Source organism: Malus sylvestris, chromosome 6, assembly GCF_916048215.2.
Source record: "Malus sylvestris chromosome 6, drMalSylv7.2, whole genome shotgun sequence".
In the NCBI taxonomy this organism is placed as follows: domain Eukaryota; kingdom Viridiplantae; phylum Streptophyta; class Magnoliopsida; order Rosales; family Rosaceae; genus Malus; species Malus sylvestris.
In genome coordinates this window covers 17,660,035-17,686,677 of record NC_062265.1, presented here as the reverse complement: position 1 = coordinate 17,686,677, position 26,643 = coordinate 17,660,035, and the positions used below count along the sequence as shown (strand labels likewise).

Here is a 26,643-nt window from a genome sequence, read left to right as displayed (position 1 = left end):
TTTGAATACCCTGATTCCATTTGTGAGGGCTGATTGACGAATTTCCATCGTTTGAACCTAGTTCCATTAAGGTCCGCTTGATTATTATAGCAATCAACGATCCAACATTTGGATCGTCACTAAACTTTGACATGTTATAGTACATAATATTTGAGGATATTAGAAACTTATGGATCCGGAATCCGACTTATAGATCTTCCCAAATAGGATATGTAAGTTACATGTTCTATTGATAAGAATTCTAAGACATGATTTGATAATTGTTCTAGGCGCCGATCGTTCATGATGCCTTGATGTTTGTGCTAGGGAGTTGTAGCGCGGACTCCAAGTGAGTGGGCTTTTGGTTTTCTATATATACATACATATATGTTTTACATCTTCCCAGAAACTGTTTTAAAAATAAGCGCATATGTTTAAGTGCCATGTCATGCTTGCATTTCATTTTAGTATATGCATTACTATGTATATGCATAACATTGTATGACGCTGCAAAGGCCAGGTAAGTTTCAGGTGAGTACTGTATGATGTTAGTGGTTACATTGTTTATGGTTATACGTAGATACATTTAGAGCTCATTATCCTGCACCCCGGTGTTAGTGTTCCCGCCCGTGGCCAGGGCATAGTTCTTCACGTGATGTTCACCTCCTGCACCGCACACTCACCTTAGATCCAAGTTTGGTGCACAGCCCTGTTGTACAGACCACAATAGGTGGTTTCGACTCGTAGGTGACCTGTGATTTATCGCACAGCCTTCACGTGATCGTAGCACTTGAGCGTACTTATTTACACCCAGCCTTTACGTGATCGTAGCACTTGAGCGTACTTATTTACATCCAGCCTTATTGTACAACCCTAGAGGTTCCCATACCGAACCAACCCTAGAGGTTGCTATACCCAAAGTGGGTGGGATGGGCAAAGAGGGCATGATAATCAATTATTATTATTATTATTATTATTTTATCCAAGAGAATTGATTATTTATAGGAAAATTTTATTCAAACCCGTTTGTTGTATCTTTGCACCCAACTTATAAAATTTCTCTATCACATTTCCAAATTTGCCCTTAAATAATTAATAAAAAAAATTATATTAAAACCCAAAATCCATGGACAACAAAACACTATTTTTATCTCTACACCCATCCATTTATTCATATAAACTCAACTCAGATACCGGTTACACTTTCACCGACGTTGTCCACGGCCACCATTCCCTTTCACCTTTTTTTCTTTTTCTTTTGTTTCTTGAATTTCCTTAGGTTTTTGGGGATTCAATCAACTCTTGTTCATGAATATGCTTAACTTCTATCTCACCCTTGCTTTTCAAGGACCTCAGATGAAGAGTTTTTGCAGAGAAAATTTCTTGTCTGGAGTCAAGATCTTCTCGTTTTGTTCAATATAATCATCGTCATCATCATACCTAGCCTTTATGAATCTTCCATTGCTGTTTGATATGTGAAATTTAACACTAGCAGCAGGTTTAGCTCTTCTTGCACAAATGCTTCCCATCCCCATGCTTGATTTACTATATGATCACAGTGGAGAGCTATGGTGGTTGTCGAAAACGTTGGGGATTTGTCGCCGGCTCTTGGGCTAGGTTCACAAGAATGTATGGGAGGGGTGCAGAGATACTAAAAAGAACGTTTTTGATGTTCGTGGGTTTTAGGTCTAATCTAAATTTTCTCTGCTATTAATTAAGGGCAAAACTGGAAGCTTGGTGAAGGGGGTATGAGAATCAATTATTATTTTTTTTAGGTATAATCTAAATAATAATAATTGATTCTCATCAGTAGGGGTCGAATAAAATTTCTGTTGGCTTTTTAGCCAAAATGGTCCCTGAGATTTTCATAACATATAACTTTGGTCACTGAGATTTAAAATTAATAGAAGTGGTTCATGAGATTGTCCACCATCCATTATTTTGATCATTCTATTAAAAAACTCCATTAAGTGGTCCCTGAGTTTTTTAACGAAATGACCAAAATGATGGATGTTGAACAATCTTAAGGATCAAAGTTATGTGTTATGCAAATTTCAGAGACAAAAATTATGTGTTATGCAAATCTCAGGGACCAAAGTTATATGTTATACCCTTACACTAGTACATAACAGCATATTTACTACATCAATTCCATCACGGGCATCAACAGCTCGTGGTAGAAACTATTCAATTACCACGGTTACATGTAGATCGTGGTAGATAACATTAATTCACCACGGTCAAATTCTGGCCCGTTGTTAAAAGTAAATAATTTACAACGGTTTTTAATCCCGTGATGAAATATCAAAACCACCACGCGATATACTCGTTATGGTTACTTCAAACAACCACACAGCCTTTTGAAAATTCACCACGGCATCGGCCTGTGGTGGATTTTGTTTTTTGTTTTTTTTTAATATTTTGGAGGATAGTATTCCTATACTAAAACCCAAACCAGCTTGCACTGTTTACGGAGAATGCGCGGACGAAAATGCCCTCCGTTTGGTTTTCCATATCAGGCGCTTTTTCTCTTTGTTGCACAGTAACAACAGAATTCTCAGCTGCTCTGCAACGGGTTGGCGATTTCGATCATGCGTCCTACACTCCGCATCGATCTCTTCCATCGCTGCTTCGTGATCCTTCCGATCCCTGCTTCCTTATCTTTTCGATCTCTGCTTTACGATCTTCTCGCCCCCTCATCCTGTACCCAATTTCTTTAGCCTTCAAGAGGTAATTAAATCTCACTTCTTCTCAACTACCCAGAAGCCAAATATTTGATTTTTCGCTGTGGTTTGTTACTTTATCGAATTTAGTTGTTGATATTTCGTATTTTTTTATGGTCCATTTGTGTTCTATTGGGGTTGTATTTTGCTAGAATTTCATAAAATTTGATTTGGTGCATAACTGATTGGCTTAAAATTGTTGTGAGATTGAATATTTCTTGAATTTGATCATTAGATTTCCCTTTTTTATTTTGGAAATTGACGTGCTTTTCCCATTCATCGCCAAAACAAATCCGTGCTTCCTCCCTCTTCGTCTTCTCCTCTCGCAATCTGCGCCCTTAGTTCTCAATTGGATTCACAGTAAACACCCAGAAATTTAGAGGTACGAAATTTCAATTTTTTTTTTTGTGTTTTTTATTTATTTTTAGTGTTAATTTCTGATTAAATTATTATTTTAGGATTACTTTTGAGAAGCATTGTTGGAAACGATCATTGTCAACTATCTGATTGCAATGGACAAAGATTGGCTAACATTTTCGAGGTATATTATCTGCCTCAATGAATTTCATTTTTGACATTGATAACTAGGGTCTGTTTAAAGTGATTAAGATTTATTTATAATACAGACCATCAACAGAATACAGAGAGGGTGCACAAAAGTTTGTACAAGTAGCTAAAGAATATGGAGGAAATCGAGATAAGATCATTTGCCCGTGTATAATATGTCAAAACCAATGTTTTCAACTACCTGCGATTGTGTATGAACACTTGGTTATAAATGGAATAGATTCTTCATATACTACTTGGGTGTTCCATGGTGAACAAGAACCTATTCTTCAACAACATGACTATGCCAACGTGACAGAAACATATCAGATGTATAGGGATGTCTTGGCTGAAGATGATGGAACTGGAAAAGCAAACTTGCTAATTGGAGATGAGAATTTCAAACAAAAGGTTGAAGAAGCTGAAGCTCCTTTATATGAAGGTTGTACGAAATACACAAAGTTGTCAGCAACTGTAGTTTTATACAAGATTAAAGCTTCAAATGGTGCAACAGATAAGCTTTTTGACGAGCTCCTCCAAGCCTTAAAGGACATGTTTCCGGAAGGTAATACACTTCCGAATTCAATGAATTTGACAAAGAAGTTACTTAAGGTGTTTGATTTAGGGTTCGAGAAAATAGATGCATGTGTAAATGATTGCTGCTTATTTTGGAAAGACTTTGAACAACTTGAGACGTGTCCAAAGTGTGGTTCTTCACGTTGGCAGGTTGGTAAACGTAATAATCACATTTACAAAGGAGTTTCTGCAAAGGTGTTGCGTTACTTTCCTATTATACCAAGATTTAAGCGAATGTTTAAGGATGATGACATGGCCAAAGACTTAACATGGCATCATACCAACAAAAGTCAGGATGGTAAGATGCGACATCCAGTTGATTCGCCAGCATGGGAGTCTATTGACACTAGATATCCTGATTTTGCCTCAGATCCACGAAACTTGAGACTTGGTTTAGCTACCGATGGATTTAACCCATTCCGCCAACTAAGCTCTAGATATAGTTGTTGGCCAGTTATATTAGTTACATACAATCTTCCTCCATGGTTAGCCATGTCGAAAGAGAATTTGATGTTGACGTTAATAATTCCTGGGAAGAAACAACCCGGAAATGATATTGATGTTTACTTGCAACCACTCATAGAAGATTTATGTGTGTTATGGAATGAAGGAGTGGGTGTATTTGATGCAACTACAAATTCTACTTTCAATTTGAGGGCTATTTTGATGTGGACAATCAGTGATTATCCCGCTTATGGTAACTTGGCTGGATGTTTTACAAAGGGCAGGTTTGCTTGTGTGGCATGTGGTGCTAACACGCGATCTTTGAGGTTGCCGTTTAGTAAGAAGCATGTATATACCGGCAATAGAAGATTTCTTCAACCTTCTCATGAGTTTCGCAAGAAGGGTAAATGGTTTGATGGGAATGATGATATTGGGCAAAAACCAAGGGTATTGACAGGTGAAGAAGTTTTATATGCTTCCGAAGCAGCTGGAAGGGATTGGGGAAAAAAGTCAACTACACAAAAAGGCACAAAAAGGAAGATGAGTGTAAAGAAAGGTGTACAGACAACAGGAAGTGATCCTATTAACATATGGAAAAAGAAATCAATTTTCTTTGATTTGCCGTATTGGAAGGTTTGACAATTACACTTAACATTTAACTATAAAGAAAAGTACGATTTTTTTCACAACTAATTTGCTTATTTTTGCTTGTTTTGCAGAAATTATGTTTGAGGCATAATTTGGACATCATGCACATAGAGAAAAATGTTTGTGAAAGTATTGTTGGCACATTGCTACATATTAAAGGTAAATCAAAGGATGGACTTAATTGTCGTAAAGATTTAAAGGAATTGGGTATTCGGCATGATTTATGCATAACTGAAGAGAAAGGAAAAAAGACGAAACTACCTCCAGCACTTCACAACTTCTCTAAAGCAGAGAAACATATTTTCTGTAAGAGGTTGTTCGATATGAAGGTACCAGTTGGTTATAGCTCAAATATTAGTAATTGTGTGGATCTAAGTGACTGCAATCTAATTGGACTCAAGTCCCATGATTGTCATGTCCTAATGCAACAATTGTTGCCAGTAGCAATAAGAGGTCTTTTGCCTAAAGGTCCAAGACATGCAATCTTTCGGTTGTGTGTATTTTTCCACGAACTCTGTCTAGGAGTTATTGACAAAAGTAAGCTGGAAGTATTGGAGAATGAGGTTGCAGAAACAATATGCATGCTTGAGAAGTATTTTCCACCTTCTTTCTTTGATATTATGATTCACCTTACAATCCATTTAGCGAAGGAAGCTAGGCTATGTGGACCTGTTCATTATCGTTGGATGTATCCTTTTGAAAGGTACTTTCGTATTTATATTTCTAGTATTAGCCTATTTTTTTGTTTTTCTATTTTAGATGACTTACTAGTTTATGACATGATTAAATTTCTTTCAGATTTATGAAGGTGTTAAAGGATTATGTTAGAAATCGAGCACGACCAGAGGGGTCTATGGTAGAGTGTGTCTTAGCTGACGAGTGTGTGAAATTTTGTAGTAAGTACATAAAACAAGCTGAAAATATCGGTTTACGACATAACCGATATGAGGATGAATCAATTGTTATTGGGAATCCTATTTCAGCTGGTGTGACAATGACCATGTCTTCAGAAATGTACCAAATTGCTCATCGTTACATATTGTTTAATAGCTCAGAAGCTGAGCCATATCGAGAGTGAGTTATGCACCCTTTTAGAAGCTTATGTGCATTCTATTTTATTAAAACTTCATAACATATTATTTTGTTCCAGAATGCATGTTGAGGAGCTTAAGTATTCAGATCCGAGCCTTGTAGGCAAATTGAACAAGCTACATAGGATGCATGCAACTCAATTTTCATCTTGGCTCCGCAATAAGGTTGGATTTATATTCTTCTACTTTCTTTTTTTATACTTTTAGGTAGGTAATTTGTAGTTCCAACAATATTATGTTTTTAGCATTCCATTAATTACTGAACAGGTTATTGCACTGGGAGACACAAGTGTCTCGGACATGTTAAAGGGGCTTGCATTTGGACCGATAACACAAGTAATGTCATATTCAAGATATGTTGTAAATGGAAGGCATTTTTGTACAAGAGCTAGTGAGAAGACTACACAAGACAGTGGTGTTTATCTTGAAGCTGAAACATCGGTCAATGGCACCGAAGAGATTAAAAAGGTTTTATACTATGGGGTGATTCAAGAGATTCTAGTGATGGACTATTACACGTTTCGGGTCCCCATATTTAAATGTGATTGGGCGAATACTAGTAATGGCATTAAGGTTGATGATGGATTTACTTTGGTCAACCTGCATCGTCTAAATCAATTTCAAAATGATCCATTTATTCTCGCTTCACAGGCCAAACAAGTATTTTATTCAAGAGAGAGTGAAACGTCTGATTGGTATGTTGTTCTAAAAGCACCTCCAAAAGGGTTCCATGACTTGGGAAAGTTTGACGAGGATGCTTACATGTCATATGCCCCATTAGATGTTTATAAACTTGATGATTGTGTAGGTGATGAAGATGAAGGTTATGTTCGGGCAAATTGTGAGGCCATTCCTGTGTAAAACTAGACTATTATTGAATGAAAACATTTTTCACAAATTTCTCTACCTTTTTTTGGATCTCTTCTTAGGAAAACTGATATTTATGTGTATGGTTTTTTTTTTCTTCAAATCAGAACTAAATGAAAACGAAAAATTTCTCACCATAAAGTCCCCAACATGTATTGTTCCCATCTCCACCAACTGACCATTCTCTAATCCCAGTTATTTTACTATGTATTCTTTTGCTCGGCCAATTTTCTTCTTTGTGGCTCCTTTGGCGGCAGAGCAAATTTCTGTTTGAACCTCACAGGTTCAGAGAAGCTCATACACAAAGGCAAAGATGATTTGGAAAGCATCCACATGTTAAAAAAAAAATCATAAGCTCTACTCTTTACACTTGTCTTCTTGACAACAAGCAAATGTACAAGCAAGCAGCCAATATTGCATCCCGATTTCTTCCTCTAGTGTAAATATTTTAAATTGAAGATCGAGTTCATTCATTGTATTCATATAGGGTCAATGAGTGTAGCTGTAAAAAATCATCAAAAATCGGAGTTAAAATAACCGCTAAATCGTGATTTTTTGTTCATAACCGTCGAAAAGTTTTGTCCCGTTACTCGATCTCTGAATGTTTGTTTTTTGCAATTTTTGGCGTATGCGATCTCGAAGTATATACAAACAAGTTTGACGGTTGGATCGTTGAAATTAGTTTCGTAGAATGCGTATCCCATCGAAACGATAGATTCGCTAACACTTAAAAGTTTATTCATACTTTCATTAAGTATAACATAAGATTTTGTGGTATCCATTAATGTAAATATTTTAAATTGAAGATCGAGTTCATTCATTGTATTCATATAGGGTCAATGAGTGTAGCTGTAAAAAATCATCAAAATCGGAGTTAAAATAACCGTTAAATCGTGATTTTTCGTTCATAACCGTCGAAAAGTTTTGTCCCGTTACTCGATCTCTGAATGTTTGTTTTTTGCAATTTTTGGCGTATGCGATCTCGAAGTATATACAAACAAGTTTGACGGTTGGATCGTTGAAATTAGTTTCGTAGAATGCGTATCCCATCAAAACGATAGATTCGCTAACACTTAAAAGTTTATTCATACTTTCATTAAGTATAACATAAGATTTTGTGGTATCCATTAATGTAAATATTTTAAATTGAAGATCGAGTTCATTCATTGTATTCATATAGGGTCAATGAGTGTAGCTGTAAAAAATCATCAAAATCGGAGTTCAAATAACCGTTAAATCGTGATTTTTCGTTCATAACCGTCGAAAAGTTTTGTCCCGTTACTCGATCTCTGAATGTTTGTTTTTTGGAATTTTTGGTGTATGCGATCTCGAAGTATATACAAACAAGTTTGACGGTTGGATCGTTGAAATTAGTTTCGTAGAATGCGTATCTCATCAAAACGATAGATTCGCTAACACTTAAAAGTTTATTCATACTTTCATTAAGTATAACATAAGATTTTGTGGTATCCATTAATGTAAATATTTTAAATTGAAGATCGAGTTCATTCATTGTATTCATATAGGGTCAATGAGTGTAGCTGTAAAAAATCATCAAAATCGGAGTTAAAATAACCGTTAAATCGTGATTTTTCGTTCATAACCGTCGAAAAGTTTTGTCCCGTTACTCGATCTCTGAATGTTTGTTTTTTGCAATTTTTGGCGTATGCGATCTCGAAGTATATACAAACAAGTTTGACGGTTGGATCGTTGAAATTAGTTTCGTAGAATGCGTATCGCATCGAAACGATAGATTCGCTAACACTTAAAAGTTTATTCATACTTTCATTAAGTATAACATAAGATTTTGTGGTATCCATTAATGTAAATATTTTAAATTGAAGATCGAGTTCATTCATTGTATTCATATAGGGTCAATGAGTGTAGCTGTAAAAAATCATCAAAATCGGAGTTAAAATAACCGTTAAATCGTGATTTTTCGTTCATAACCGTCGAAACGTTTTGTCCCGTTACTCGATCTCTGAATGTTTGTTTTTTTCAATTTTTGGCGTATGCGATCTCGAAGTATATACAAACAAGTTTGACGGTTGGATCGTTGAAATTAGTTTCGTAGAATGCGTATCCCATCGAAACGATAGATTCGCTAACACTTAAAAGTTTATTCATACTTTCATTAAGTATAACATAAGATTTTGTGGTATCCATTAATGTAAATATTTTAAATTGAAGATCGAGTTCATTCATTGTATTCATATAGGGTCAATGAGTGTAGTTGTAAAAAATCATCAAAATCGGAGTTAAAATAACCGTTAAATCGTGATTTTTCGTTCATAACCGTCGAAAAGTTTTGTCCCGTTACTCGATCTCTGAATGTTTGTTTTTTTCAATTTTTGGCGTATGCGATCTTGAAGTATATACAAACAAGTTTGACGGTTGGATTGTTGAAATTAGTTTCGTAGAATGCGTATCCCATCGAAACGATAGATTCGCTAACACTTAAAAGTTTATTCATACTTTCATTACGTATAACATAAGATTTTGTGGTATCCATTAATGTAAATATTTTAAATTGAAGATCGAGTTCATTCATTGTATTCATATAGGGTCAATGAGTGTAGCTGTAAAAAATCATCAAAATCGGAGTTAAAATAACCGTTAAATCGTGATTTTTCGTTCATAACCGTCGAAAAGTTTTGTCCCGTTACTCGATCTCTGAATGTTTGTTTTTTGCAATTTTTGGCATATGCGATCTCGAAGTATATACAAACAAGTTTGACGGTTGGATCGTTGAAATTAGTTTCGTAGAATGCGTATCCCATCGAAACGATAGATTCGCTAACACTTAAAAGTTTATTCATACTTTCATTAAGTATAACATAAGATTTTGTGGTATCCATTAATGTAAATATTTTAAATTGAAGATCGAGTTCATTCATTGTATTCATATAGGGTCAATGAGTGTAGTTGTAAAGAATCATCAAAATCGGAGTTAAAATAACCGTTAAATCGTGATTTTTCTTTCATAACCGTCGAAACGTTTTGTCTCGTTACTCGATCTCTGAATGTTTGTTTTTTGCAATTTTTGGCGTATGCGATCTCGAAGTATATACAAACACGTTTGACGGTTGGATCGTTGAAATTAGTTTCGTAGAATCCGTATCCCATCGAAACGATAGATTCGCTAACACTTAAAAGTTTATTCATACTTTCATTAAGTATAACATAAGATTTTGTGGTATCCATTAATGTAAATATTTTAAATTGAAGATCGAGTTCATTCATTGTATTCATATAGGGTCAATGAGTGTAGCTGTAAAAAATCATCAAAATCGGAGTTAAAATAACCGTTAAATCGTGATTTTTCGTTCATAACTGTCGAAAAGTATTGTCCCGTTACTCGATCTCTGAATGTTTGTTTTTTGGAATTTTTGGTGTATGCGATCTCGAAGTTTATACAAACAAGTTTGACGGTTGGATCGTTGAAATTAGTTTCGTAGAATGCGTATCTCATCAAAACGATAGATTCGCTAACACTTAAGTTTATTCATACTTTCATTAAGTATAACATAAGATTTTGTGGTATCCATTAATGTAAATATTTTAAATTGAAGATCGAGTTCATTCATTGTATTTATATAGGGTCAATGAGTGTAGCTGTAAAAAATCATCAAAATCGGAGTTAAAATAACCGTTAAATCGTGATTTTTCGTTCATAACCGTCGAAAAGTTTTGTCCCGTTACTCGATCTCTGAATGTTTTTTTTTTGCAATTTTTGGCGTATGCGATCTCGAAGTATATACAAACAAGTTTGACGGTTGGATCGTTGAAATTAGTTTCGTAGAATGCGTATCGCATCGAAACGATAGATTCGCTAACACTTAAAAGTTTATTCATACTTTCATTAAGTATAACATAAGATTTTGTGGTATCCATTAATGTAAATATTTTAAATTGAAGATCGAGTTCATTCATTGTATTCATATAGGGTCAATGAGTGTAGCTGTAAAAAATCATCGAAATCGGAGTTAAAATAACCGTTAAATCGTGATTTTTCGTTCATAACCGTCGAAACGTTTTGTCCCGTTACTCGATCTCTGAATGTTTGTTTTTTTTCAATTTTTGGCGTATGCGATCTCGAAGTATATACAAACAAGTTTGACGGTTGGATCGTTGAAATTAGTTTCGTAGAATGCGTATCCCATCGAAACGATAGATTCGCTAACACTTAAAAGTTTATTCATACGTTCATTAAGTATAACATAAGATTTTGTGGTATCCATTAATGTAAATATTTTAAATTGAAGATCGAGTTCATTCATTGTATTCATATAGGGTCAATGAGTGTAGCTGTAAAAAATCATCAAAATCGGAGTTAAAATAACCGTTAAATCGTGATTTTTCGTTCATAACCGTCGAAAAGTTTTGTCCCGTTACTCGATCTCTGAATGTTTGTTTTTTTCAATTTTTGGCGTATGCGTTCTCGAAGTATATACAAACAAGTTTGACGGTTGGATTGTTGAAATTAGTTTCGTAGAATGCGTATCCCATCGAAACGATAGATTCGCTAACACTTAAAAGTTTATTCATACTTTCATTAAGTATAACATAAGATTTTGTGGTATCCATTAATGTAAATATTTTAAATTGAAGATCGAGTTCATTCATTGTATTCATATAGGGTCAATGAGTGTAGCTGTAAAAAATCATCAAAATCGGAGTTAAAATAACCGTTAAATCGTGATTTTTCGTTCATAACCGTCGAAAAGTATTGTCCCGTTACTCGATCTCTGAATGTTTGTTTATTGCAATTTTTGGCGTATGCGATCTCGAAGTATATACAAACAAGTTTGACGGTTGGATCGTTGAAATTAGTTTCGTAGAATGCGTATTCCATCGAAACGATAGATTCGCTAACACTTAAAAGTTTATTCATACTTTCATTAAGTATAACATAAGATTTTGTGGTATCCATTAATGTAAATATTTTAAATTGAAGATCGAGTTCATTCATTTTATTCATATAGGGTCAATGAGTGTAGCTGTAAAAAATCATCAAAATCGGAGTTAAAATAACCGTTAAATCGTGATTTTTCGTTCATAACCGTCGAAAAGTTTTGTTCTGTTACTCGATCTCTGAATGTTTGTTTTTTTCAATTTTTGGCGTATGCGATCTCGAAGTATATACAAACAAGTTTGACGGTTGGATTGTTGAAATTAGTTTCGTAGAATGCGTATCCCATCAAAACGATAGATTCGCTAACACTTAAAAGTTTATTCATACTTTCATTAAGTATAACATAAGATTTTGTGGTATCCATTAATGTAAATATTTTAAATTGAAGATCGAGTTCATTCATTGTATTCATATAGGGTCAATGAGTGTAGCTATAAAAAAATCATCAAAATCGGAGTTAAAATAACCGTTAAATCGTAATTTTTCGTTCTTAACCGTCGAAAAGTTTTGTTCTGTTACTCGATCTCTGAATGTTTGTTTTTTGCAATTTTTGGCGTATGCGATCTTGAAGTATATACAAACAAGTTTGACGGTTGGATTGTTGAAATTAGTTTCGTAGAATGCGTATCCCATCAAAACGATAGATTCGCTAACACTTAAAAGTTTATTCATACTTTCATTAAGTATAACATAAGATTTTGTGGTATCCATTAATGTAAATATTTTAAATTGAAGATCGAGTTCATTCATTGTATTCATATAGGGTCAATGAGTGTAGCTGTAAAAAATCATCAAAATTAAAGTTAAAATAACCGTTAAATCATAATTTTTTGTTGATAACCGTCGAAAAAATTTGTCCCGTTATTTGATATTTGAATGTTTATTTTGTGATTTGACCAAAACAAATAAAAAATGATAATTACAATTCGATGGAATCTGCTAACCTCGGTCCTCCCTATCTGCTCCCTCTTGATCTCTCTCCCAGTGTCGAGAAATTATAAAGTAGTATGCTTTCATTAAATTTCACAATCTGTCCTTAATTATGTTTTACAGAGCTGGAATTTTATTATCATTTTGACCTTTTAAAAATTAAAAAAAAGAAAAGAACAAAAGAACAGAGGAGATGGACGGTCTCCTCCCGTCCGACCCAACCCCTCCCTCCTACGTCTTCCCAGCCATTCCTTTCTCCTCCAAAACCCAGCCCACCTTCTTCCCCAAACCCCAAGCCATTCCTTCTTCCCAAAACCCAACCTTCCTTCTTCCCCGAACCCAGCTTTCCTGCGATTTCTTTATCTAAAAAGGATGATCCTCAAATGCAGTTTCCTTCTTCCCCAAAACGCAGCCTTCCTTCGTCCCTTGGCTGGAGGTCCTTTTTTTATGGTTATCAATTTTTTTTTACCCCAGATTGCGAAATCCACAAAATCTTCAATACGATTCTCATCGATTGAGAGTAACCATTACTCTCCTCCCTCTCGATTCATGATACCTGAGTTCCCTCCCTCAGCTTCTCTAAAGTCGACTCCGAGTCTTCGACCACCACCATCTGCTCCTCTCAACTTCGACCACCACCTCATGGTCATGAGTCTCCTGACTCCTGAGTTCTGACCAATCCATTTCGAAGCCACAAGGTAATTCAAATTTGATATTTTGTTGTGGGTGCTGTTAAAAAAGCCATTCTGCAGTACTCTTCTGTAAAAAAATTTCTCTTATTTTTTGTTAAATTTGGAATATAAAATGACATTTTTGAAGAGTGAATAACGGCTGCAGCTTTGTATTCTTTGTCTCAGATTATGCAATCAACTGCTGCCTCTGCAGCCTCATCTCCTAAGTCATCGTGTGTGACGAGTTTCAGCAACAACAATATTTTGGATTTTTCTAGCAAGTCGGACGTGAGGCATCCACCACCACATCGATCCTCCGATCAGGTAATAATTAACACTTTTTATATACAAGGTAATTAACCCTTAAGAGTGAGAGAGTCCATGTACCCCTAGTATCAGAGTCCCAATAAACTTGTAATTTTATGGCTATAAGAGAGTCCCAATGATAATATACTTGTAAAACAATTAACATAATAATAGTTCATATATTTTTTATTGGAAAGAAAACTTAATTAAAAACCCACGAAGTGAACAAACTGCCGTGCTCCCACCACCAGTCGCTTGCAGTTAATATTTGGCTATCCCCTCAATCCTTCTCTTCACATCGTTCTTTTTTACTAGGACGCAAAGATTATTCATTGATCTCTCTCTGTAAATTTGGTATGAATTGAGTGATCTTGTAGTTGCATTTGGTTACCCTGCGAAATCTTTCTCTCTAACTTGGTTTTTTCTTCTAGGACCGAAAACATTCCTTTGTTAATCTTTCTACGAATTTGGTTTAAATTTTTAGGTGTCTATGGATTTTGATGGTTTGCCAGACGGTGACGAGATGCACTCAAGTGATGATGTGAATGAAGCAAAAAAGAGAAAGGGAAGAGGTCCAACAATGTTGGATTATAATGCTCTGTCAAAGGCCAAACAAATTGGTGTTCAATTCAATGACAAAGGACAACATTTTGGTGCTGGATCAGCGAGTTTGAGTTCGTCGGCAGGGATCCTTGCAATACAACTAATACCAGTAACTTACGCAAGTTGGGATGAGGTTCCTACAATTTTGAAAGATAAATTATGGGCTGCTGTGAAGGTAAAAGTTAACCGAAACTGTGCTCTAATTTCCTAACTAGTTTGTTCTTCTATAATACTATAAAAAATCAATTATCTTTTTGATGTTAATAAAGATTCATGGTTAATGCAGCAAAAATACGATTTGGCACCCTGTCGTAAGAAGATATTATTAACACAAATGTCTGGGTGTTGGCGTACATACAAAGCCACGTTGACAAAACAAATAAGATCACTTGATGATGGTCCTGATGCAATGGAACAAATGCAACTCTTGAAGCCTGCTAATATTGAGAAACAAGCTGATTGGGACAAATTTGTTAAACATCGATGCTCTCCTGAGTTTGATGTAAGCTTGTTTGTATTAAATTTTAAATTAATGATTAGGTTTTCTATGCATGGATGTTGGTTAAATGAAGTTCCTTGTTATCTATTTTTCTTTGTTAGGCAATTAGTGAGAAGTTCAAAAAGTTGAAATCATTCCATACTCTCCCTCATGTGATGAGTCGTAAAGGATATGCACGCTTGGAGGACGAGCTGGTATGAACCTTTGTATATATTTTAATTTCATTTCAGTGACAACACACTTATACGAAGTTTAAATTATGGATTAATTAATAGAGAAACAAAGGTACACCTGAGGAGGATTTAAATAGAGTCAGTCTTTGGATAGCTGCTCGTACAAGAAAAAATGGTCAACCCGTAAATGAGATAGTGTCAAAGAAAATGGTACGAAGCTTCAGTTTGAAATTATCCTTGTGTTATTTTTTGTTCATTTTTCTTTTAATCTTGTAAATGATTTTTAAATGTATAGGATGACATTAAGTTGGCTAATGAAATGCCAACAACAGACAATGGTTCTATAAAAGATGATGCCTTATCACAAGCACTTGGACCTGAACATCGAGGTCGACTTCGTGGAGGTGGTTATGGGGTTACACCTTCTAGATATGATGCCCAAACATATGCCAGCATGAGTAATCGAGAGCTTAGAGACCGACTACAAAATGTCGAAGGAAAATTGCGGGAAGTGTTTGATCTTGTGTTGGCTAAACAACAAAATGAGGTAATTATATCGCTGCAGGGAAATAACGGTCTAAAACATATATTCTAACTTCTAATCATATCGCTGCAGGGAAATGGTAAAGAAACTAATACCAATGATGCAATTCAAGTCTCCACAAATAGGCCTCAGGTAAAAATGGGTCATTAGTAAATATTGGTATTTTACGAGTCGATGGCGGTTGTTGACGGCAGCCACCTTAGGCTTAGTTATCGGTGGCGGAGCTTATGTGAGCACTGTGGATGAAGCAACTTTCTGGTACTGAATATCATTTTTCGAGTCGAAGTTTTGCTCTGTTTGCATTTGAACTTTCTTTCGGTTTACCACTTGCGGTGTTTACGTTTATTTCCAATGACTGTTATCTTAACCAAGCATTCTATCAATGAGAAGATTATATTCGTAACAGACGTAGAACTCTTTCAAGGCAATCTTGGATGCTTGGATTTTGTATATTCTGGTGCTGCATTGTTTGAACCTGTGTGAGTTTTGTTTTGGAGGAGGGCGAATTTCTGTAGATTTCTCGTAGTCACCTAAAAACTTTGGAATTAATACTCTTTAACTGTGAAATCATAAATTTCTCTTGCTAAGTTTATAGGCGTCTTGAGGCATTAAAGAATAAACCTTCTGTTTCCTGTGATGCACATTACTTATTGGTCAGAGTGTAAGGGTGAACCCTTTCACAAGATACTTGTATCTGTTTCTTTACGGGTTTAACTAGGCACCTAAAGGATCAGTTAAAAGCATGAGCACTTAATTCTTAATTCAGTTATCTTCGTATTTTCTTTTGCCAAGATGGTATTCGACCCCATCATTATGTCTGGGTCTTGGTGGATGCAATAAAGACTGAAATTGGAATTTCTTAACTCATTTGAAATTTGATGGTACTCATTAGGTAATAAATTATGAATTGCCATCTCGTTATGTTCTACATCATTCTTGTCATGACAGTATGATTTTTCTAGTTTGTACTTATTTATGTGTATCTTGGGAGCAGCCTCTCCATAAAATGGGGGTAAGGCTAGCCGACATTCACCTCTCCCAGACCCTGCGTAAAGCGGGAGCCTTGTGCACTGGGTACGACGTACTTATAGTAAATATTGGTATTTTGTTGAATCTGAAATTGATCAACTTCTATTTCTTGCGTATTCACTAGTCGCAGGGAGGCTGTATAGATCTCCACAGAACTAAGAATGGTGTAAAACAGGTTCCCAATTCCAGTTACCAGGTTTCCAGATCATCTCCCCAGGTATGAAACTGATTTTGTTTAACTTATCTCGATGTCTTCATCATTAGATAGAAAGAAAATACTGAACATGTTCACTTTCAGGCTTAGTTAGTCTATGCAGCTAATAGTTTCTTTGCATCTATCTTGTTATCAGTTGTTTCTTTTGATTTTGATTATTTGCATTTATCTTTTTATCAGTTACAATGTAATAAGAAAAGTGCACCAGAGGCTAACGATGGTTCTAGACACACTTCAAAAGCTAGTTCTCAGGTACATATATGATCCCAAGTATAGCACAGTGGAAATATAATAAGACATACCAGATGTTGATAATTAGATTGTTTTTGTTTTGTTATTAGATACAATGTGATAGAAGAACTGCACAAGAAGCTGACGATGCTTCTAGACAAGCTTCCAAAGCTAGTTCCCAGGTATACGAGAACAAGTACTAAATAGTTAGCTTATGAAACTTATGAGATTTTGATATAAACTGATCGAATTTTGTGTCTTCCATGTTTGGTTGTCACAGAGAAGTAGTCCAAACATAGAAAGAGACAACATTAAGAGAAAAGAAGGTTCTAAAGCCACTTCTCCGGTAGTAAACACATGCTTGATAATAATTGTTAAATAGTTTGATAACTTAATCATTTCAAATTGATGTTCTTATTTGATTTCTTTATGCTAGTTACAACCTGTTGGTATTTTACGAGGGTCTTCATGCAAGTTACTAAATTGGCTCGGAAATGGACAAGTTGTTGCAACTGGAGAAATAGAATCAACAAATCCTGAGGCGAAAGTTCATCACATGGTGCTTGGTCCTGATTGCTGGAAAGTTTGGGTAACTGTTGTCAAAGTGGAGAATATATCTTTGTACCGCCCTACAAGTGAATTTCGTGTCCTGGAGGATGCTGTGTCTAGTACAATTGCCTGGCCATCAAAGTACGTTCGAGTTGGAGAGTAATTTTAGTTCGCACTTAGACTAGAAAATGGTACTTTGACACTACATAGATAGTACTTTATGACTTCCGTTTATGTATTCATTAGGCACTACATGGATAATACTTTATGACTTCCGTTTATGTATTCATTTGGAAACTCAAGAATTTTTAAATTATGTTATAATATTATCAAGTATTTTTTTTGTGCTTATTATATTGTAGTAAATCTGCAATTTTGTTGGTTATTCTATACTAAAATATATAAATACAGATATATATATATATATTTGTTAAATGATTTTTTTTTAATTTTGGAAAATAATTTATAACGGGCTTTAGCTGTGGTTAATTAGTAATCGACAACGCTTATAGCACGTGGTGTTAGATCTCAATCTACCACGGGTACAATCCGTGGTTATATTGCAGTTGACAACGGGCATAGCCCGTGGTAGAAAATGAGATTTTTTATCACATCCAGAATACTAACGGGCATAGTGTCCGTGGTGAATTGCCATTTATCACGAGCATTAGCTGTGGTTAATGAGTAATCGACAACGGTCATAGCACGTGGTGTTAGATCTCAATCTACCACGGGTACAATCCGTGATCATATTGCAGTTGACAACGGGCATAGCCCGTGGTAGAAAATTAGACTTTTTATCACATCCAGAATACTAACGGGCACAGTGTCCGTGGTGGATTGCAATTTATCACGGACATTCACCGTGATAGATGAGCTTTTTTCTTCTAGTGTCAACTTAACTGAGTTTTTTCACAGAATGACCAAAATAATGGATGGTGAACAATCTCAGAGACCACTTTTATTGATTTTAAATCTCAGGGACCAAAATTATGTGTTATGCAAATCTCAGGGATCATTTTAACTAAAAAGCCCATTTCTCTTATTTATATTGAGACAGAATAAATGGTAATTTTTGTCTTAATACTTTAATTGTTTTTATTTTACGTAATAAATAATTAAATAGTATATAGATTAATTATAGTTAGATTTTTTGTAACGGTTATCTTGTGTAAGGAAAGGTGATAAAAAACGATTTCTTCTTTTGTTATTATTATTTAATGGTCGTTCATTGTGAAGTCGTTAAGGCATGGTGCTTCATCGGCATGGGTTGGCTTGGTGATCCGTGACTCGAGTCGTAGGTGTTTGGAGGTCAAAAGGATGGAGGTCTTGGCCTCTTCTGCTGCAATGGCGGAGTCCTTGGTGGTTTTGGAGGGGTGTCTTCTAGCGAAGGGTTTAAATTTCCCCCAGGTGGTGATTGAATCGGATTCAAACTGGTTACTTCGTGTTTGCAGGATTGTTCTTCGAGCTGCGCTTAGGAACTCTTCCCAATTCGAGATCGTATTTGGTTGGTTGGGAAGGCTTTCCAAGCTTGCTCCTGGTCTTTGATTCCAAGATCAGCAAACTGTGCAGCGGACTTCGTTGCGAAGAACTTCACTTCGGAGATGTGCAACTTTGTTTGGGCTTACAGGCCCACATCTTCTCTTGTTAGAATTTTAAATAAGGATGGTTTGCCTTGCCCTTCGAGTAGCTAGCTTCGGCTCTTGTTTTTTGGGGATGACGTGTTCGCCAGCTGTGGCAGCGTCTATTGTAATCCTGGGCCTTTGCTCTGTCGTTAGTTCCTTTGCTGCGTTAGCCTTTGCGGCTTTCTTTGTTCTTGGCTGACCTCTGTGCCTTGGTATTGTATCCTTGGTTCAAAAAAATAAAAAAATAAATAAAAAAGCATTTAAGAACAACTAAGGATTTTATGCTGGTTTATGGAGGAAATGTTGAAGGGTAATTGCTTGTAAAAGGGTACTCTGATTCCAATTGAATGTTAACTTTGGGACGTTCTTAACCTCCTTATTTACTTATTTTTTATTTAATTAGTAGGTTAGTTATTTATATGGTATTGAATTTGTCGATTAGGGTAACAATTTTGGGAATAGTTTATATTCCATTGTCGTTGTTTCATGTTGATTATTATATAGTTTTATATAGGCAAAAAAATGAACATATAATTTTATGGTACTAATTTCAGCTAGCCCACCTACTAGAATCTTTTTTTTTTCTTCTGGTTATTATCTTATTCGAAGGAAACATAGTGATTGTGCTTGGGCTAAAATTATTTGTGGACATTTTATTCTACCTTGACTATCTATTTCCGCTTGGCAGCTTTTTCACTACCGAGGGTGCTCTAAAACGATGTGGTATTTCTTTGGCAACCATCTGTTGTTTATATCATAATTCTAAGGAATCTGCTGCTCATCTTTTCTTCGGTTGTCGAATATCTAGGCAGCTATGGAGGTGGTTAGCATGTCAATTTGGAACTTTTTTGCCTCTTTCAAATCTTTTTTGGCTATTTTTTGGGATGTCTATGTGCATAAGCCATTTTCCCAACATGTTGCACAATCTTTGGGTTTTTGCGGGTGCCTACTATTCTTCTTGTTTTTTGGTCTCCTTGGTTTCCGTAAATTAAACTTGATACAGATGGTTTGTCTAAATGAAATTATGGTTCTGGTGCATGTGAAGCTCGTTGGCTACAAGTGAATTTTCGTAAGGAAACGTAATGAGAAAAATGAAATAGTGCAATATAAGAAGGAAATCTTGGTTCTGTTGCATGTGAAACCCATTGGTTGCAAGTGAATTTTCGTAAGAAAATGTAATGAGAAGAATGAAATAGTACAATATAAAAAAACCTCAAGATTCTGCTGCATGTAAAGCCCGTTAGCCACAATTACTTTAGGATTTAATGGTGATATTCTAACACCCCAATAACATTTCTTAAAGAAAAGGAACCGCATTTAGTCGTTGACTAGCCCAAATTATAATCCGTGGTCTGCAAGAGCAGTGTGATGATATCTGCTTATAGACATAGAAAGCCCAAATTCTACCACACCCATTCACCCAAAACATTTGAAAGGGGACGCTGGGATTTATCTAAAAAGTCATAATTTATCTGAAAATATACATAATGTCACCCCCCAACCTGAAAACATATATATTTGTTTTTCCACTTTTTTAACCCTACAAGCCAATTTACATTGTTTTAAAGAAAAACAAATTAAATAGCTCATATGCATTGCATATTGTCGCAAACGACAATCATTTTGGTGATCATTTTAGTTAATGTCAAATTGTTGGGGCTAAAAATTAGACCAACGGTGGAGTATATGATGTTTGGCTTTCGTTGTAGCTCGAAAATTGGTTATGATCGTTGTCACTGGGTAAGCAAAGAAGGCATCGATGTGTATCAATCAAAAAGACTTTAATGTTCACCAATATTATGCATAACCAGAATGGCTTGAGTGACAATAAGGGCTATGTTGAATTTATTAGTTTATTTAAGAATTTAATAAGAGATCTGATTTGTTCTTGTATTAGAATATGTTTGGTAGCCGTTCTAGCGATCTTCTTTTCGGTTAATATAATTATATTTGTTTGTAGCCTATTTGTTCTTCAATTCGTTGGTCAGTTTATTAGTCTTAGTATGATCGGTATGCGTACTATGTGTTGGAACGTGGTGTTTATTTATATTTCGTGTTTTCTAAAATAAAGAATGAATGATTTCTCCTATATTTTCGGAAGACCAATTCTGATTAACTAAATAGAATTTGTTTTGAAGCTAAATAAAAGACCTAGTCTTTCTCGACTAGGTGATAAGCTCTGATTCTTGGGCACTCTATAAATTCTAGTCTGCTCTAAATTTTAGGTTCTTTTTTTTCGGCTTTAGAGATAAGAAAATGGTTTAATGGGGATAAAGCAATTTTTTAGTTATCTAAGCACCATAGGAGGTGATAGTTTTAGGATCTTCCTCAGTGCAAGTGAGGGTCTAGACATAGGTGATTTTGGGCTATTTTATTCTAAGGATGGCGTGGCAATTAAGACTCTTTGAACAACTTGGGGCAGAGCTGCAAAATGTCATAAAGGGAGTGACATTGTCCCCGACTCAACTCAAGAAATTGTTTCAATTGTTTTCAACTCACTCGTAACTTCATTCCTCGCTATTATTGCTCCAACAATTTCAAGACGTTTTGTCTGCCATGGATGTTGAAACCAACTCTTCTGCCAATGATCTCAACAACCCCACCAAGTTTGAAGAACTTCACTTCAAACATTAGAGGCAAAAGATGTTTTTTTCTAACCACTAAGAAAATTGCCTCCAACTGCACATCTGAAATTTCATCACTTCCTGATTAACCCACTGATGAACAATTCAAGTTGTATCAAACCTAGCCTGAAAATCATTTTCTCTGCAAGAATTACATTTTTAATGGTTTATGTGATGATTTGTATGACTATTATTCTTCCTATAAGACTTCTAAAGAGTTATGGACACTCTGTAGAAGAAATATGATACTGAAGAAGTAGGTGCAAAAAAGTTTGATGTCAGCCGCTATTTGAAGTTTCAAATGGTTAATGATAAGTCAGTGGAGGTGCAATCACAGGAGATGCAGAAGATTGCTCATGAGATCGTCTCTAAAGCTATGAGTCTAGAAGAACAATTCCATGTTGTTGTGCTCATTGACAAGCTGCCAACTAATTGGAAGGAATTCAAGAAGGACATGCATCACAAGACCAATGAGTTCTCACTAGAGAGCCTAATCACCTGCATTTAAATTGAGGAGGAAGCCAAGAAGCAAGACATTAAGGAAAAAGTGCTTGTGGTTTCCAACAAAAACCTGGAAAAGGTTTACCACAAGAGTCATGTTGTTGAGGTGCTCAAACCCACTAATACGAAAATGAAGAATCCCACCAAGAACCATAACAACAACAAAAACTCCTTCAAAGTACAAAATCCTCAGTGGAATCAGAATAAGAAAATACCCCTTCACGAGATGAGACATCTGAACCATTCTTGTTCTACAACTATGACAACCTTAGGCATTTAGCTCAAAAACTATCACAACAATTGTCATGCTGCTCCTCAGGATAACCTACCTGAGGATCAACTTGTTGCAAAGATATCTGAGTTCAACTTAGTTGATGGATCCAAGGGGTGGTGGGTGGAAACTGGTGCCTCACGCCATGTCTACTAGGATCGTGGACTTCTCAAATCCTACTTTGAGGCTGAAGACATAAGGGTTTTATTGGGTGATTCTCACTTAATTAATGTTGCTGGAATTGGTGAAGTTGAGTTGAGATTCACTTAAGGCAAGATTATTATTTTGAATGAGTTGCTGCATATGGCTAAAATAAGAAAGAATATGGTCTTTGGCTATCTGATCAACAAGGCTACATTCACTCAAACAATTAAGGCTGACATGGGAAAGTCGTATGCTATTGATGGAATGTTTAAGTTGAATTTGATACTATGAAAAAAGTTGTTGCTTCTACTTGCATATTGTGTTCGTTTAATGCTTGGCATGCAAGACTTTGTCACGTAAACAAAAGATTGGTTAAACAAATAAGTAACTTTATTTTAATACTAGAACGTTCACTAAATGACTTTGAGAAGTGTGAACACATGAATCAGTCTTAAGGGAATATGAACCACTTCATCTAATTAATATGCAAATTTGATTGTGTAGTAACTATAAATTGGAAACGTTACTTCATCACTTTTATAGATGGTAACTCTAATTATTGTTATGTCTATCTCATGAAACATAAAAGTGAAGTTCTTGACATATTTAAACTCTTCATAATTGAAGTAGAATACCAATTCAATTGAAAAATAAAAAGGCTATGCAGTGATAGAGGACAAGAGTATAGATCGGGAGCTTTTAATGAATATTGTAAAACCCTGGGAATTCTACATAAGACCATTGCACCATACTCTCCAATAAGTAAAGCTAAAATAGGACTTTTTGTGAACTAATTGTGGTTGTTCTACTTAGCTCAAGTATTGCATCTTTGTGGTGGGGGTGAGATCTTGTTCACTGTCCATTATGTGCTTAAAAGAGTTCCTACTTCAAAAACCAAAACTCCACCTTATGGAATTTGGAAACATAAGAAACCAAATGTGTCTTCTTTAAGAACTTTGGGTTGTCTGACTTATGTACGAAAACCTGGTCCTAAAAGATCAAAGTTGGCTAGTAGAGCATATGAATGTGTGTTCATTTGTTATGCATACAATAGCAAAGCATATAGGTTTATGATTTGAAGAATCATGTTATTATCAAATCGAATGATGCAGATTTCTTTGAGAATAAGTTTCCTATTAAATCAAGAAATAGTGGGGCTCAACTTCTATAAATTTGAATATACCTAAGATTGATGAACATGCAATTACAGATTCGGTCGAAACTGATTTTGAACCAAGGAAAAGTAAAAGAACAAAGATTGCCAAGGATTTTGGTTTAATATCGGTTTTGATTTTCAGGTTTACAATTAGGAGGAGATCCTAGAACACTTCAACAAGCATTGACTTCCTTGGATGCAAACTAATGGCAAAAAGCCATCAAATTCTCTTGAATCCAATAGAACTTGGCACTTAGTGGGTCTTCATCCAGGCTGTAAGGCAATTAGATGTAAATAGATACTAAACCCTGAGGGTACATTAGAGAAATTTAAGGCTAGGTTGGTGGCCAAAGGTTTTAGGCAAAGAGAAAATGTTGATTTCTTTGACCCTTATTCACCTGTTATTAGAATAACTTCAATTAGAGTTTCGTTTGCATTATTTTCCATTCATAGTCTTATTATGCATTAAATGGATGTTAAAACTGCTCTTTTGAATAGTGATTTAGAAGAAGAGATTTACATGGATCAACTTTAAGGTTTTATTATTCCTAGACAAGTGCATAAATTGTGTTAAGTTAGATGAATCTCTTTATGGCTTGAAACAAGCACATAAACAATGGCATGCTAAATTTGATAGTTTACTCATCTCCAATGGTTTCAAAACTAATAAAGTGACAAATGCATCTACTTCAAAACTAAAATTAATCTTTGCATTGTGATATGTTTGTTTGTTGATGATATGTTGATATTTGGTTCTAATATTCATGTAGTGAATGATGTTAAATCCCTGCTATGTGATAAGTTCGACATGAAAGATCTAGGTGAAGCAATAATCCTTGGATAAAGAATACTAGGTCTGTAAATGGATTTTCTCTAGATCAATCCCACTACATATAGAAGATTCTAAAGCAAAACAATTATTGTAAACCAAAATGTAGATCAATCCCACTACATAGAGAAGATTCTAAAGAAAAACAATTATTGCAAACCAAAATGAACTCCCTATAATCTTAATGTGAAGTTGTTCAAGAACATTGGCAACAGTGTTAGAAAGTTTGAGTATGCGAGCATCATGGGTAGCCTTCATTATGCTACTGATTGCACTAGGTTAGACATAGCTTATGCTATTAAAGTCTTATGTAGGTTTACAAGCAATCCTAATGTGGACCATTGGCGTGCTATTGAAAGGGTCATGAGATACCTTAAAAGGACTATGAACTATGGATTATTTTATGAGAAGTTTCCTGCTATCCTTGAACGATATATCAATGCTGATTGGAATACCCTTTTCAGAAGGGTATGAAGCCACAAATGGCTATATGTTTAATATGGATTGGGTTGCTGTGTCATTTCTAAGAATTAAACTATATTGACTCAGCCTATAATGGAGTCAGGAATGATTGCTCTAGCAACTGTTAGTGAATAGACAGGATGGTTAAAAGACTTGTTGCCAGATACTTCTTTATAGGAGAAGCCTATACCAATTATTCTCTCCCATTGTGATTGCACAGCAGCTACCGTAAAGATTCAGAATCGACATTATAATGGTAAAAGATGACAAATATGTCGTAAACATAGCACAATTAGAGGGTTCCTCTTTGTTGGAGCTGTTATAATGGAAAACCTCCAAACAAATGGGGTTAAAGCCCTTAAATAACTGAGTCATTTGTGATGGTAACCTAACCGATGAACTGGAGATCCCAAGACATAGGTTCAATAGGTAAAAATAAGTCATGAAGTGACACGAAGTCATGAAGTGACACGAAGTCATGAAGTGACACGAAGTCATGAAGTGACACGAAGTTATGTAATTCTTCTACTGAAGTAATTTTCATTCCTTATAGAAGCATGACATCTTGTAGCGATAAAAGGTTGGGTTAATGTTACTCTTAATGAGATATATATTCTTTTATTGAGTGAGTCTCTAGCTATAGGAATATCCTTTGATAGTCTAACCTATGTGATGGTGGAGACGAGGCCGAGGCCGCCTCCAATGAAGTTTTGGGGCAAACTTGTAGCACTATTTGGAGATTCAAACCGGGGATTTGGGACCTGGAGAAAACTTAGCACTATCTAAAGTCGAACTCGTGACTTGGTGGCAGTAGCAAGAGGTGCTCACCTTACAGGTACACACTGACCACACATGCCAAACTTAGCTCTTAAATGTTCATTTCTCACCCCAACCGTTTCTCGACTTCTCTCTCTAGCCTTGAGCCCAAAGTCGTGAAGGCTCTCTCTCCACTAATGCCCATCATCGCTATACTTTCCTTCCAAAAGAAACCCAGCATCCTTCATCATAAAGCTCAGACCACCTCAAATTCACCTCCATACTTTCCATATCTGAGTGCAAGTCGTCCCTGCAGCATCTCTCTACTGTTAGCCACGCTACATCCAAGCCCATTTCCCTGCCAAACCCATCCATAAAAACCACGGAATACAATTCAGAAATACACCATATCTTCTTGAAACTCAGTCCAAACTCGGACCCAAAACTCAAATTGTTCGTCAAGAAATGCATCTGTCTCGAATCTTAGTGTGTTTGTAGTCATCTCAACCGGATTTGATCTCCCTGAAATGTAAAATTACTTCCTTCAACTCCCTTTAGACCTTATCTATAATATTGTGGCTAAAAGTTGAGGTCTAAAGGAGGCTGCATGTATGTGTGCGCTTTTGTGGTACATATCCCACTATAGGTTATGGAGAAGAGGAGCATAAACGGAAGTGACATTAGTGCTCGAAACCGAAGGGAAAACAAGTAATAGATGACTCAAAACCCTCAAGTCT

General features: G+C 35.6%; 1 protein-coding gene across 6 annotated transcripts; it reads left to right on the top strand.

The window, feature by feature from the left end:
• The first annotated feature begins 2,504 nt into the window (after window positions 1-2,504).
• On the top strand, window positions 2,505-17,889 carry LOC126627203 (uncharacterized). Of its 6 annotated transcripts, XM_050296650.1 has the most exons (12): window positions 2,506-2,709; window positions 2,938-3,084; window positions 3,161-3,243; window positions 3,329-4,901; window positions 4,988-5,619; window positions 5,715-5,990; window positions 6,067-6,172; window positions 16,669-16,761; window positions 16,939-17,010; window positions 17,100-17,171; window positions 17,270-17,335; window positions 17,426-17,889. In XM_050296650.1, the coding sequence occupies exons 3-12, from the start codon at window positions 3,215-3,217 to the stop codon at window positions 17,699-17,701; spliced, it is 3,195 nt and encodes a 1,064-aa protein (XP_050152607.1). In that variant the 5' UTR covers window positions 2,506-2,709; window positions 2,938-3,084; window positions 3,161-3,214; the 3' UTR covers window positions 17,702-17,889. The 6 variants fall into 6 exon arrangements, 5 of the variants coding, with proteins under 5 accessions (XP_050152608.1, XP_050152606.1, XP_050152605.1 ...); XR_007624932.1 differs by lacking the exons at window positions 16,669-16,761; window positions 16,939-17,010; window positions 17,100-17,171; window positions 17,270-17,335; window positions 17,426-17,889 and adding exons at window positions 6,275-6,702; window positions 6,816-6,875; window positions 15,402-15,514 and having other exon boundaries at window positions 2,505-2,709; XM_050296651.1 differs by lacking the exons at window positions 16,669-16,761; window positions 16,939-17,010; window positions 17,100-17,171; window positions 17,270-17,335; window positions 17,426-17,889 and adding exons at window positions 6,275-6,875; window positions 15,402-15,514 and having other exon boundaries at window positions 2,505-2,709; window positions 5,715-5,812; window positions 5,900-5,990.
• The last annotated feature ends 8,754 nt before the right edge of the window (window positions 17,890-26,643 follow it).

Coding starts and splice junctions, on each gene's coding strand:
- LOC126627203 (XM_050296649.1), top strand. CDS start 3,215: ATGGACAAAGATTGGCTAACATTTTCGAG. Junction 3,244..3,328: donor GATTGGCTAACATTTTCGAG/GTATATTATCTG, acceptor TTTATAATACAG/ACCATCAACAGAATACAGAG. Junction 4,902..4,987: donor TTGATTTGCCGTATTGGAAG/GTTTGACAATTA, acceptor CTTGTTTTGCAG/AAATTATGTTTGAGGCATAA.